Source organism: Diachasmimorpha longicaudata, chromosome 5 (assembly GCF_034640455.1).
Source record: "Diachasmimorpha longicaudata isolate KC_UGA_2023 chromosome 5, iyDiaLong2, whole genome shotgun sequence".
Taxonomy (NCBI): Eukaryota; Metazoa; Arthropoda; class Insecta; order Hymenoptera; family Braconidae; genus Diachasmimorpha; species Diachasmimorpha longicaudata.
In genome coordinates this window covers 7,673,318-7,687,350 of record NC_087229.1, presented here as the reverse complement: position 1 = coordinate 7,687,350, position 14,033 = coordinate 7,673,318, and the positions used below count along the sequence as shown (strand labels likewise).

Here is a 14,033-nt window from a genome sequence, read left to right as displayed (position 1 = left end):
TTGCAAAACGATTTTTCCTCATTCCTAATCAATCATCGACTATGAGAATTAGAGAATTTTGTGTTAATTATTATTTACCCAAATATGGTATTTATTTTTAAAAAATTGTTCACCTCTTGTTCTGCTCCTACTGCCCACGATATCGAATAATTTGGCACAAATCGATCGTAGATTGTTTCCCCGTCAGAATCCAAGCACAACTCTAATAAAATCCTCTGTACCTGTTAAAATTCTAGATTAATCAAATAAACATGTCGAATCCCGTGAGCCCATCGTTGAAGGACCTTCCCAAGGTCTCGCTGGACCTGAAGAGCGAGCTCGAGGGCTTCAAACACGACTGCATGAAGAAGGCGCCCACCATCGTGAAAGACGTTCTGCCATCCGCAGAAGGTAATGAACCAAGGCTGACAATTCGATCCTCATCTCCTTTTACTCTCCTTCTTAATTTATAATTTTATTTTATGATTTTATCCATCGTCCGATGTCTTCTCGAATATAAATGTAGACGTGCGACAGGAACGACAGCATTCAGACTTGATTCACGACGTGGAAACGTTTAAAACTGGAAAATTGAAGCACGCAGATACGAAAGAAAAAATAATATTGCCAAATGCAAAAGGTATAAGTCAGCTTGAGTGGAGAGAAATTACTTTAATATTTCACGATTTCCTTTTAGCTGGGGTTAACGGCTTTTTATTTCATTGAATTGCAAATTGAATCGATTAGTCTAGTGTTTTCTAGTCATTAATATGTCTCATAAACAGGTCGTAGTGGTGTCGGTGCTGATAGAATATTTTAATTAATACTATTCCTCATTAGTTAATTAGTTGGGATGTGAGGAGGAGCACGTATCTGAAGGAAGAATTTTTTTTAAACCTCATCTTCAATTCGCTCCTGAATTAAGGTGAGGTGAATGGCCCAGTATCAGCACATATAAAAAGTGGCTGCTGAAATGTTGTTTTTTATTTAAAACTTCAGATACGTCCTTCTAGAATTCGGTATTGGGGTTATTAAAATATTACCTTATATTTTTCGTTGAGATTCCCTTCATCACCAACATGACCTCTTCCTCGCGATTTCACCTATCCTCGAAAATTGCTAATTCGTTCATTGACCCCTTTCAACAGACGTTGCTGCTGAGAAGACACAGCAGACTCTTCTATCTGGTATTGAGGCGTTTGATACGACCAAGCTGAAGCACACAAAAACTGAGGAGAAGAACCCCCTTCCCGACAAGACCGGTGAGTCATTAATTCTGCAGAAACTTGAAATAGCTTTTGAATAACTTTTCAATCGTTTCTTTGGGATGTTCAGCTATTGAGCAGGAGAAAGGAAAGCAGCAGTTCATTTCCGGGATCGAGAACTTTGATCCAACCCAGCTGAAGCATGCTGAGACACTGGAGAAGAATCCCTTACCAACCAAAGAGGGTGAGTGATTTGAATAATTTTATTGGACAATTCACTATTTTTGCTGCCAAAGGGATGCGTTATTTGTTCATTTGAATGAACTGTTATGGAGATAATTACACGAGTAATTTAGGACAAGGAAATCTCCCAGTAGAATGAGTTGTATTGAAAAATCAAATTCTTTCAATTTTATACAATATCTTGCACTGAACATTTCAATGTAACTGAGAACGAAATTTCTTTTTTCAGCTATCGCCGAAGAGAAAATAGCAGCTTAAATGTTCCACCATCGTATTAAGAATCATCGAAGCGTTTGCCCGACATTTTCATATTTCTTTTCATTTATCTAACGTCTTAATGAGTTACAAATATGTTACCACAAGCAAAAGTGTGAAAATGCGAAGAAGAAATCATCATCGCGTTGGAGCGTTAGCGAACACGACAACAAGGACAAAAAGTGTCGGCGGAATTATTTAAAATCGCTTATTAGTGGTAAAAAAAATGTTATTTAAAATTTTTGATTCAAGAGAAGATGAACAACATGAAAGTTAACTGTCACTGCTAAAAAAAGGCTGTCAAAAACACTGCCCGAATGGCCAGTATTTATCCCAACGGAATTGGTGCAATTTGATAGATCTGCGTATTTTTATATGAATCCCAGGGTCTTCTCAAGTCATTCAATGCCACAAATGCGCAGGAAATTGGATTAATAAAATCATTTCAGTAACAAATGATTGAATAAAATGAGATGAGTAGAGTCAACCTGATGATGAATTTCCTTATCATGAATATCGTTGGATCTGAATGAGAATGGGGACTTTCCGTTGAAATCTTTTCTATGGAGAATTTGAAAAACTAGACTGGAGAAAAGGTTATTACAACCATATTTATTTTATCGAAACAGTTTCATTGAATTAAAAAATCTAGAAAACATTCTCCCTATCCCGGGAAGTTAATAATCTTAACTGAATGCACGGAAATATTTTGACGAATGAATTTGGTAAAATATTATTGCTCTTGATGAGCATCTGGAGATCTGACCCCAAATAGGGACAGTCTCATGAGAAGTTTTTTTGCAGAGCAAATTAACAGTATCAAAAAATTTTGATAGCTCTTGTCAATTCCGACCTATTCTTTAAAGAAACTGAACGTAAAAGCTTTCTGGGGTAATCGCTCATCTCGTTATAATTCACACTTGAGTACTGAGTTCTTCCCCCTCCGCACAAATTTATCATACTCCAATCATGCTAAAAATACAAATTTTGATAATGTAATCGATGAATAGCTGAAACAGCATAATTTTACATGCGTTTACAGATGTATTTGATTGGTAGAAGGTTGATATACTTTTGTAAGAATTTCATATTTTATATAACGGGCTATTGTACTTTTTTAACAATTTTTTATGCACTGCATATTGTCCTAATGAAGTAATTTCGATGAATAAATGAAGAAAACATCATTTGTATGGAAAAAGTTATTACTTTTGGGTCGAAGTGGTGACATGTGGAGTATGGAGTGATCATATTGTCCGGATATCGAGGATTTTCAACAATTATTTGTTGCAAGATGAAATACACTAAGAAAAGAATATATTCTTAGCAAATATCCATTTATTTGAAGAAGGTATTATTTGTTTCAATATTATATTCCTTCCGACAATTCATTTCCAGGCAATTAACATTAGATTTGAGCTATGGCCATGATATTGTTCTAGAAGATGATCATGGTAGTTATTATTCCAGATGAATAATATCATATGCAAGATAAAACTGATGGAATTGGATGAAAATGATCAGATAGGTTATTTTTTATAATAAAAAAAATTATTTGATATTTTTCATTCGATCATCATATTCAACAGCAAGAAATTCTCAATAAAACCACTGTTTTCACTTCAAAAAATATTTTTTCTTCATCGACATAATGCAACCGCCATTTTTATGTCTTTTTATTTCTCTGATTCTGAGATAATTGTAGAAAACGATCGAAATCCTCACACGTTTCAACACTTACCCCAAATTTTGTCAGTTATTTACCTCAAAATCCGATCAAAAAACAATCGACGAACATTAACCCTGTAAACAATCAAAGAAAAATGTTCGAAAAAAAAAATTGAACCAAAAAAATAAATATGAAATTAAGTTTATAAAAGTTGGTAACACAAACCTTCAAAATTCTCCGAACGCTGAATTCCTCACAATGACTCTCCGATGAGGATAAACACAGAGACTTTACGTCGTGAGCAGCAGTTGACAAAAACTCTTGAAACAGTCAACACTCCTTTTGTTGTCATTTAGCTAGTGTGCGTGCTTTTGGTCGTCCTTCACTGCACGGACAAAAACTCTGTTTACAGGAGTGAAGATTTTCATCCAAATTGGACACCATTTTGTGATAATAATTAGACTGAAGGGGTGAGTGTAAAACATTAATTAACAACGGAAATTGTCGAAGTATAAGAATTAATGGCGACATGGCTTCATATTATATCGATGTGATTGTGAATAAGAGACAAAGGGAACCCGGAAAAAAGAATCGATAAACGGGAAAAAGTCGATATGTTCATAATTTTTTTTTCGCCAATGCAGAAGAAATGAGGTAGAATGATTGATGTGTGTTGATTTAGGGATGGATTTCGATCAATAGGACTTCATTTCGAAGGCATTAATTCAAGCTTTAAAATGAAAAAAAAAAACAATCTAGAATGTCCCTCAACATCCATCTCGAGTTATTAAAGATAACAAATAATCCGTTTTATGCACTTCTCCCCCATTGCGTGATTTTTTTTTAGATCGTTTGGGGTCGTGATCAAGGGATATTATTTCGCAGAAGGCAGAAAAATGGACATTTCACCTCGTAGTGGATCTAAGAGAACCCCGGAGCCCGTCGACGACTGGCTGAGGACTCAGGGATACTTCAGAAAGAATGCACCTCACGATGCGACGTGCTTGTTCAGGGCAGTCAGTGAACAGATTTATTTGACGCAGTATTATCATTTGAAAGTTAGAGAGCAGTGTGTGGCATTTATGAGGCAAAATAAGGCCCTGTTTGAAAAGGTAAATGGTTGTCGATTGAGTTGGAATACAACTTTGTGGGTAAAGGAATTTTTTGGCAGTTTAAAAAGGGGCCGACCGAGGATGTTCAGAGAACTATACTAAAAAATAATCTTTCTAGAGACTTTTTATAGATGTAATAATTCTCGGTGGGCATTACAGAGACAATCACTTATTTGAAAGTTCAAGTTTTTTCTGAATTTTTGTCAGCATAAATCGTTCCACCGACGAAAACAAAATTAACTTTTCATTTTTCCCTTTTCCTTTGATTTACTTTATCAGGAAGTGAAAATTCCTCTTGATAATTACTTGGATCAGCTCTCCTGTGTTACTGAATGGGGAACTAACGTTGAAATGCAAGCAATGGCTCAACTCTATAAACGAGACTTTGTGATCTTCAATTCTTCCAAGATGGAACGATATAAGGCAACTGATAATGGATTCAAAAGATTCATTTACCTTTGTCAGATGCGACTCCGAGTCTTCGAGAGCGTCTTTGAGAGGGAAGTCATCTCCACCGCAGCTTTTTGTCAATGTAAATATCCCTTGCTCATTTCCCTCCTTTATTTTCTATTTATTCTTAAAAAAAAAGATTTAATAGTCCATTCGTTTTTCAAATACCCTATAAAGAACCTCTTAACCTTTTCTCCGAAGTTACTTCGAACATATGTTTCTCAAATTACCTTCGAACATATGTTTCTCGACCAGCTCTCATGTATCAAACCCTCTACCAAGACGTCTTCGGCATGTCCGGTATCGATGATGTGGTCCAGAACATGCTTCACGAGCGTTCTCCAAGCATGAGACACACCAAATTCTTCCTGAAAACTAACGTAGATCACCGCGACCATTTGGCAGCAGAGCTACGCACCAAATTGGACGCAGAAGACTCAACCGACTCCTCTCCAAGATCGAGGCCTGAGAGAGCCCCATTCCCTTACCGCATTGCCAAGGCTCTGGACCCCAACATTTATCGCAACATTGAGTTCGACATCTGGCACGAGCTTCGCAAAGAGGTCCGCAGTACTGGTTGGACTCGTTGGAACGACTCAGAGCTACAGATTGGAGCTAAATGCCTCGTTCAACTGGACAACGACAAGGAGAATATCAATGAAACCAATAACAACAAGACTCTTTCCACGCCAGATGCGAATGGGAATCTCCAGCAGTTTCCAAACTCTGGAAAAAAAGTCCCAGCCCTTTTGATCGGTCATATCCAGGAGATGAGTAAGAACAATGGTCCAGTGGTAGTTTTCATCGAGGAACTGGGTGAGAAAAAAACAGTGCCCTTCAAGTCTCTGAAGCCTCTGCTAGCTACGCGCAAACCGCACCTCCCACTGGGAGTAATCAGCCCTCGAAAGAATCTGTCTCATGATCAGTCTCCCAAGTACAGGGCAAAGTGGAACCATTCCACCCGAAAATCCAAGGAGTCCTACAACAACGTCGACAATATCAACACCAACGAATACCAGGATAACAAGAAGTCCCCCAATTCCGAATGGGAGGACTCCAACTTCGAAAATGCCGCAGTCATTCTTAAACCCTTCACCTCAGTTGACAACTATTACAACAACAATAACAATTTCGTGAATACAGTGGAGGTTCGACCAGTCTCAATAGTCCTGGACAATCCCCAGCCATTGACAACGAATCCCAAGGACACCAGGATGGAGAAGGAAGAATCTAACAACCCTAAGCCCTCAGTCTCTCCAGGGAATAACAATAATCCACTGGTCCCTAACAACAACCTATGCCGATTGGATAATTATGAGAAGCTTCAAGGACAAGTTCAGGCTCAGGGTAACACTCAAGCTCATGGCCAAGTCACCGAGATCATTAATCCTCCTCCAGGCCTTATTCATCCTATGCATGCGAATCAGACTGCCATGCCACCTCCGCAGGAGTCATTCTACACTGAAGCCCACACGATGACGCCCATCTATGCTCCAACCTCAAGCGTCTTGTGTGTTCCCTCAGAGGGGATGTATCCAGTCTCTTATTATGGACCCGGGAGTGTGCCACCTCCAGTACAGGAACGATTTCGTCCAATAAACATAACTGCACATCTCAGCACTGATATCAATGGGAATGATCTTCCCTTCTCGGATCCAGTGACACTGAGATTCTTCTACAATCTGGGAATTGAATCGTTCAGATGTGGCAATGTTTGGAGTACAGGACCAGGGCCCTATGGACCATCTGGATCAGTGGCGTATGTGCCTCCAACAAATGTTGTCCCACTGGGGCCATCTGTTCCTCCTAGTGAAAATCCCCCGAGTGTTCCAACACCACCAAGGAGGGACGAGGAAAACAACTTCAGGGGAAGCTACGCAGGTAAGAGGAGGAATGATCAAGGGGGCGATCAGAGGAGCTCAGGGAGGAATTCTGGTATGAGTTCTGACAGTCGGGGAAATTTTAGGACAAATTATTCTCGCAAGGATCAGGCAAACTTCCAGAAAGACAGTGGAGGGAGTTCGACATATGAGTATCAGAAGGGAAAGGGCTTTGGGGGGGAGGATAAAGAGGTCGTGAGGGAACAGAGGAAGAATGGAAATCGATTTAATAATCACAATAACAACAAGAAGGGTAACGATAATCGTGGACGTAATTACGAGAGGAATAATTCATTCCACGATTATCAGAAGGGCAGGGATGGAACTTTCAGGGGGGATAATCATTCCAGAAAGAGCCCGGGGGATCAGGTGTTAGGAAATGTTCAAGGACCTCCTCAGGGAAATATTCAGGGGTCGCCACACATTGGGAATCAGCAGGCCCAGGGAAATTATCATCAACAGCCTGTTTACAATGAGGTTTATTATCCTAATGAGGGACAGGGGTATTATTCAACCAGTGGAACTTTCTATCCAGTTGGATATGTGCCATCACCTCAGGAATCTCCTGAGAACAGTGGAAATTATGTTTGCACTGGAGCAGAAAATTTCCAGGCACCGGTATCACCGATTTATACTCAGTACGTTTATCCTCCTCCTGGGCTCTATACTGGTGTTACTTCTGCTGGAGGACAGGAGAACTGGTATTCTGTTCAGGGGACAACGGGGTTTATGCCCTATCAAGTGCCGGTCACTCAACCACCACCTAATTTGGGGAATAAACCACCAACGAGTTCATAAGGGGTGAGGGAACAGAAAAATGGGGATGTGAGGGTTTGTTGCTTTAATGAGTTAAGATTGCACGAATTGAATAGTCGTAGAAATATTTTGTAGGATTTTTTGGAGTTTTTGGCCAATCATTTGAATTTTGAGATCAGAAAATTCTATAGAAAATATCTCAATAATTGTTTATATTAACAAACCGAAGTATATTGTCTTCTTCGCTATGCAATCAGCGGAAAATCAACAACACCTTCAAGCGAATTCTCTAAAATTTTCTACTAAATATCCTCATGATTTTCGTGATCAGAAAAATTCTTCTAGCTGTGCTGAATCTCTACAGAAAGATTGAAGTAGAAATGAAAGGTGAATGCACTCGTTTCCCCATTTTTTTGCTTATTCTTTTTCTATTTTTTATCCGAATCACTCATTCAGGCAGTCTCAGGTGCTTTTTGATGATAGATGTAAAGAAACTGGAGTTCTTTAAGATCATTCATGTATCATCTCCCTTACATGCATCGTTATATATTTTTTTCATTATATGACAACATTACTTTATTAACATCACATTTTGTTACATTTTCTATACAGAAATAAAGATGCAATTTTCATAGAATGAATGAATCGTTGTTCTTATGCACTCCTGCTTTGGAAAAGAGAGGAAAGAATTTTTATTCATATAGAAAATCATTTTTTATTTCAACAAAAAAATGAAAACTATGCTGACTTATTTTATCTATCAGCAATTTACTCATCATTATTCAATTCATCATCAATCGAAGGATTAGATTATCAATTATTTGACGTCAACCTGGTTCCTCCATCTGTACTTTTTCCCCACTAATTCAAGTGATTCAATAGATTATATTTTGCTCATTCACGATTTCCAACGGATTGTGGGGGATGAGAGTGTTCGTTCAGCAAGGAAAAATGCTTCTGACTGGGGTACCAGAGTGTCTCGGTATTCCAGGAGAGATGTTCGATCTCCTTGTGTTCCTAGAATCTGAAATAAAAAAAATAATAGAGTATAGACCATTTTAGAAACTTCAGAGACTTTTTTGACTCATCGAAAATGACTTCGGCTACCTCAATAACTGTCTTGGGACAGGAAAAGAACTTTGCGAGGTGCAATCTCCTCTCCACACTGTCCACATATCTCAGGAATTTATCTAGAACTGCTGTTGGTGCTTCTCCTTTATTCAGAATCTTCAAAACATCCTCGATCGGCAGATTTGTTTGTAATTTGTGACTGCCCAGCCATCCCTGGATAATCATTCATTGGTGAAATGATGGAACATATCATAGTTGTCATAAATCTGAGAGTAAAAAATAATTTAAAAATATTCCCTTTTGGAATAATATCTCTCTAGAAATATGACTGGGTACAGTATAGCATAGTTTCCTATCCAATTCAAAATTCTATTTTATTCGAACAACTAATTCTCAAAATAATTCTGAACCTCCCAAAATTAATACCTTCGATAACAGGAGACCATCAACATCCTCCCAAGCTTTAACACCCACTCTGGCCTCCAGGGCGACCTTTTGATACTGCCTAGGACTAATTTCATGCTGATGATCTAGCATAGCTGGTGCCACAAGAGTACCATCTGACGCCCCATAATGTTCTCTACACGAGTACCTCAAGCAATCGAGAACTGAAGAATTTGGTTTAAAGTCCTCGAGCAATTTCGTATTCTTCAACGCTGTCTTCCACTCCAGGAGTTTAATATAATTTTGGACGAAAGGGGTCTCCCTGCACTCCGGAGAGTTCATGAACTGAGTTTTGTAACACTTGTTCAGCTTCTGGATTAATCGAGCCTCATCCCTGGTGTTCTTGATGATGACGTTGAGGTTCGTCATGGCTGCGTCGATGGGCCTTCCCTGCATCGCCAAGAGATCTGTGATTTCATTCATCATGAGTCGAGTTGAGAGATAGTGGACATAGATGTTCACTGCATCGGACCTCTCCATCAGCAGCCGTTGGACTAGGGCTGGCTTCAAGGTTTTGGTGATGAAAAGGATGATTATCAGGATTGCGTCGCCATTGCCGGATGAGATGGCTGCATCCAGGAGAGCAGTTTTGTTGGACAGAGACTTGTATTTTTCAAGGGAAAAGGGCTGACCCAGGAGAATTCTGCGGAGGGTTATCGTGGGGTCTACCACTGGGGATTCCTCGGGGAGATACACCTTGTCTGCTTCGAGAACTGAAATATAAAGGCTCACATGTGGTAAGGAATAAAATATCGCTGCAATGAATGATGTCAGATAAAAACAGTCAAAGACATTTTTCATAGAGTTTCTAGACCTGAAAAAAGATCTTATGCCATTTTCTGTGATCATCATTGATAGACGAATGACTTATCTCATTCTTAAGAAATCGATTAGAGAATTAAATTAGGTACTCAAGGTAAATATTCACTTGTGGTCAAAGTAGCCTCAGAAATGACCGACAATAATGGCCTCGTGTCTGATGGAATATTATCGAACTTGAAATAATTATCAGATACTTCGATGTTTGAAATTCCTGCTTTCAGCTGAGCTGTGCCACTCTTGGAGATTCCAAATAAATTGTCTATCTGTTGAAGGAATGTCACATCATGAATGCTGTCTCAATTGAATTGGGACATCAGCCAAGTGAGTAATTAAAAATTTCTCATTGTTAATAGTACTGAAGTAATCAATCAAGTGAACTATTACCTCCGTATTTTGGTCAAAACTGAACGAGTGCTTTTCACTGCTGTTCCAGTACTCCTCGTCGTCTTTGGATGGATCATTTTTCGACATTTTCAAACAACAAAACTTATACGAATTTTCATTCGTAGATCTGTTGAAGTATTCGTTGATGTTGACAAGAACGTGGTGACAGCAAACCTAACAACAGTAACCAGCCTCTTGTCAAGACTGTGATGATACATGAACCACACAGTAGAGACCTACATTCTTCGCTGTAGGTCTTTACCTTTCATGGCGCTGTAAATGGATTTTCCGGGGTGAGTTGTTTAAATAAAAAATACAAATGACAATCATTGCCTCGAAGGTGAAGATACTTTAGAACGTAGGATGACCCTGGGGAACACCGTAAAGCGAGAATATTCATGACGTTTTGTATAATTCCGTCACAATTTTGCGAACCCCAAAATAAACTTGAGAAAAACGATGAATATTCATATTTGTGGTGACGAGAGAATATATCGACTTGGCAATAAAACGGATGAAATACCGGTATGCAGAAAACTCATTACAATACACCGAAGGAAACTATGTTTACTTTCAACTGGACAAAAACCACAAGGACATTGATGTTCATTTGGTTTCCATCAAGTGACATCCTTGTCAGTTATGATAGACCATACATGTTGTGTTGCTCCAGGCACCTGTTTCTAACTTTTTTCATTTTAAAAATCACATGCGGATACCTGGTGAATGCCTCACCTTTTATCACTCGACGTATGTAACTTTCCGATGCCAATGAAGAGGGAGATTCTTAGGAGAACTGACTTTGTTTCACTTTTTCAGACGAGTGAATCAGGTACGTTGATTGTACTCATTCATGAGTTTCCAATAACTCGATCAAATAGAAAAATGCAATTTTCGAGGAATGGTGAGCCATACCGAGGCTCAAGCTCGTCATTAGCACCACTATCTTTATTTCCCTCTATGACCTGCATTGGGAGAGAGATATGCACGAGTTTATAAGCAACTTGTTTGAAAAAGAATGAAATTGTGCCGGGATTTCTCATTCTGTAATGTGAATTACGTACGAAAAAAAAATAAAATGCGGTTGAACCTCTAGTGAAAGTTCAGTGGAATTTTATTAGACATTGTATTAATTTTTTCAATTTTCATCATGAATTGCACAATAGTAATGTGTCCTGAAAGAGAGAATTAGGTCAAAATACCAAATAAGAATTTCCAACAAAACCGTATCGATGTTTGCAAATGCTCGCACCCAGACTTTAATTCAAACTGCAAATTAATAAATGTCATTTGCAATTGTTATCTCCGCAATCAAATGAACTCGTCATTTTTAATTTCTTTATCACTCCTGAATCCTCTTATTTGCTGTCTGGTGCCGGTTGCAGTACACGCAGTTGTGCTTACAAAATCATAAACCACACATCATACAAATTTGCATAATGACGAATGAACTAACACGCACTGATAATAAAATTACATAAATCCTATTAACATTGGGCTTGAGCAAAAGAATTGACAGTTAAATTAAATGAAAAGATTAATGATTACCTCATTCTTAATGAATAGAAATATATTTTTTCACTGCTAGAAATATTCGGCTGATGTTAACGAGCTTCGGTGATAATTGATGATAAATAATGATTAAATTTTCTTGGTAATGAATGACGAAAAAAATCAACGGACTTTATCACACGTGTAATAGCACGTCTTGATAAAAAAAATACATAAAATCCATTGGTACCTCGTCTGGGCTTGAACAAAAGAATTGAACTTTTTTTTTTTAATTGAAATACGTGCTGGGGACTGCATGGCATGAAAGGAGAACTGTTTTATAGTGTTTGGAGTTCATGGGGAATAATACTAAACGTGACGTAGACCTGCAATGCAGTTGGCGCGTTCCTCACAGCGAATGGGGTTGTTAAACCCGAGTTGAGAAAACATGCAACAGGTTGGTGCAGTAGTTGTCGGCTGATTTTTGAATTTTTCATTGATGATTTCGGCGACGTCCACAAAGAGAGCAACTCCATGACAGTGTCACTATTACCATACTGTCGATGGATAGCTCTCTTCATAGCGAAAGCCTTTTCTCCTTTGGGGATGGCTCATTTCTCTGGCGATGACGATCAACTGATTTGCTGGATTGAAATAATCATACGTCAATGTTAGCAAGTGGAAATGAGCTTAATTATTATTCCTAATAAATGGGTGATTTTTTTTTCAATGGGCACAATGTTCAATGCTTATTTTACATTATCAAAATTTAAGTAATAATACAGAATCGATTGTTCTGCGCGTCTTTGCTTGATGGAGATATTTTCTGGAGCATTTTCTCGATCGGAAATTCTCCTCGTGACTCGTGACTCGCGATGAAGATTTTCTATAGTCATTAATTATGATATCTTATCATCAAAATCTTTTGAGAGAAAATATCAAATTCTATTTGTAGTTAAGGACATTCTTCACTAGTGATAAATGATGAAAAAATAGTTATCGAGATAATGAGTCAATTTTCGAGAGTTGGAATTCAAAAATTCCAGTTATAAAATTTAATAGTCTTTCATTATCAATATTCTTATCAATTCTTCGATAACCTAAACACTTGAGGAGAACTCTTCCGAAATTATTAATTAACGAGGTAATTACACGGTTAAAGCGAATTAACAAATAGTTGTAAGATGGAATCATTGATGTACTTTGAAGTATTGAGCTTTGCAGCTTTGGTATCCAATGGAATTCAACTCACCAAGCGTAGGTCCATATTATTCAGAATATCTTTTTTGCTGCTTGTGCATTTTCTTTTCACTTATAAAAAATGGTGAACACGAACTCACTGGTGCAATGCTGCAGTTGGTCTTTTCCTCGTTATCGCAGTGGTGCGAGCCGCCTTTTTCGTTTAGCGTTCAACTGATTGCGCGGTAAACATCACTTACCCGGTGCCGACACTCGTATTCTATATTGCTGCTTATCGGCTCTTCTTTAACAAAATCACTCGGAAATCGCGAAAAAAATAGGTGACTCGCGTGAAACTACTTGAAAAGGCATGTGAAAATACCGGTTAAAATTGGAATTGTAATTGGTTTGTGAGTTGTAACTGTCTGAAGAAAACTAAGCCTTGCAGAACCTAAATGAATCGATGAACTTTGGTAAAGAACAAAAAATCATAATTAAATTGTTAAGATAAATACTGATACGGGCCCGTGAAAATTTGACAATTTTCTTTCATAATTAGCCACCATTTTTTTGACAGATTAATATAAAAAGAATTCATCATTTGAAAATTAATCAAACATGAAATTAAAAATAGTTTTGAATAGTTATTAAAATAAGTGAAATCACCAATAAATGTAATAATTTAAAAAAGACAATTCACGAGTGATAAAAAAATTAATTTCTCTTACTAATTAGTTCACTCATAGTGATGAATAAATTTCAATCAGGGACTTGTACTTCTCTCTTGTTCAGTAAAATGATTACTCGATGAGTGTTCCTCACAAACGAACATTCTCACACCAGCTCCACTAGGTGTCTGTCGAGGGCGTTCAATCGACCAAGTACTGCCTCCACCCAAGTCCTAAACGCTGTGAAGTAGGGATAAAGAAGACGCAATTTACGTAAGATCAAGAACTCGTTAAATTCGTTTCAACAGTGCTCGATTATCGTGTTGCTCCTAATGCCTGAACAAACGAATCGCCCTGAACCGCCCATGTCTGCCATATACACAAGTGTGAGCTTGGATACATGGAGAGCTATAACCCGGGCTCTT

The 14,033-nt window shown here is 38.1% G+C and overlaps 3 protein-coding genes across 4 annotated transcripts; 2 read left to right on the top strand and 1 right to left on the bottom strand.

The window, feature by feature from the left end:
* Positions 1-251: 251 nt before the first annotated feature.
* On the top strand, positions 252-2,883 carry LOC135162040 (thymosin beta). 2 transcript variants are annotated; one of them, XM_064120124.1, is made up of 5 exons: positions 252-390; positions 506-619; positions 1,128-1,241; positions 1,315-1,428; positions 1,657-2,883. In XM_064120124.1, exons 1-5 carry the CDS (start codon positions 252-254, stop codon positions 1,683-1,685), a joined length of 510 nt encoding a protein of 169 aa, XP_063976194.1. In that variant the 3' UTR covers positions 1,686-2,883. The 2 variants fall into 2 exon arrangements, with proteins under 2 accessions (XP_063976194.1, XP_063976195.1); XM_064120125.1 differs by lacking the exon at positions 506-619.
* Positions 2,884-3,679: 796 nt separating this feature from the next.
* Positions 3,680-8,186, top strand: LOC135162024 (protein ovarian tumor locus-like). The gene is made up of 4 exons (XM_064120088.1): positions 3,680-3,821; positions 4,237-4,463; positions 4,743-4,995; positions 5,169-8,186. The coding sequence occupies exons 2-4, from the start codon at positions 4,248-4,250 to the stop codon at positions 7,589-7,591; spliced, it is 2,892 nt and encodes a 963-aa protein (XP_063976158.1). The 5' UTR covers positions 3,680-3,821; positions 4,237-4,247; the 3' UTR covers positions 7,592-8,186.
* Positions 8,092-12,409, bottom strand: LOC135162033 (spermatogenesis-defective protein 39 homolog). Its single transcript, XM_064120105.1, has 6 exons — positions 11,006-12,409; positions 10,271-10,444; positions 9,993-10,149; positions 9,047-9,777; positions 8,657-8,833; positions 8,092-8,573 (listed from the first exon to the last, which is right to left on the bottom strand). Exons 2-6 carry the CDS (start codon positions 10,355-10,357, stop codon positions 8,448-8,450), a joined length of 1,278 nt encoding a protein of 425 aa, XP_063976175.1. The 5' UTR covers positions 10,358-10,444; positions 11,006-12,409; the 3' UTR covers positions 8,092-8,447.
* Positions 12,410-14,033: the final 1,624 nt, after the last annotated feature.

Bases quoted from the DNA above. Each gene is read 5' to 3' on its own strand.
- LOC135162040 (XM_064120124.1), top strand. From the start codon at position 252: ATGTCGAATCCCGTGAGCCCATCGTTGAAGGACCTTCCCAAGGTCTCG. The intron at 620-1,127 runs GTATAAGTCAGC...CCCTTTCAACAG, and splicing joins AATATTGCCAAATGCAAAAG to ACGTTGCTGCTGAGAAGACA. The intron at 1,242-1,314 runs GTGAGTCATTAA...TGGGATGTTCAG, and splicing joins CCCCCTTCCCGACAAGACCG to CTATTGAGCAGGAGAAAGGA.
- LOC135162024 (XM_064120088.1), top strand. From the start codon at position 4,248: ATGGACATTTCACCTCGTAGTGGATCTAAGAGAACCCCGGAGCCCGTC. The intron at 4,464-4,742 runs GTAAATGGTTGT...TTACTTTATCAG, and splicing joins ATAAGGCCCTGTTTGAAAAG to GAAGTGAAAATTCCTCTTGA. The intron at 4,996-5,168 runs GTAAATATCCCT...TTTCTCGACCAG, and splicing joins CACCGCAGCTTTTTGTCAAT to CTCTCATGTATCAAACCCTC.
- LOC135162033 (XM_064120105.1), bottom strand. From the start codon at position 10,357: ATGTCGAAAAATGATCCATCCAAAGACGACGAGGAGTACTGGAACAGC. The intron at 10,150-10,270 runs GTAATAGTTCAC...TTCCTTCAACAG, and splicing joins GTTTTGACCAAAATACGGAG to ATAGACAATTTATTTGGAAT. The intron at 9,778-9,992 runs GTGAATATTTAC...TTTATATTTCAG, and splicing joins TGAGGCTACTTTGACCACAA to TTCTCGAAGCAGACAAGGTG.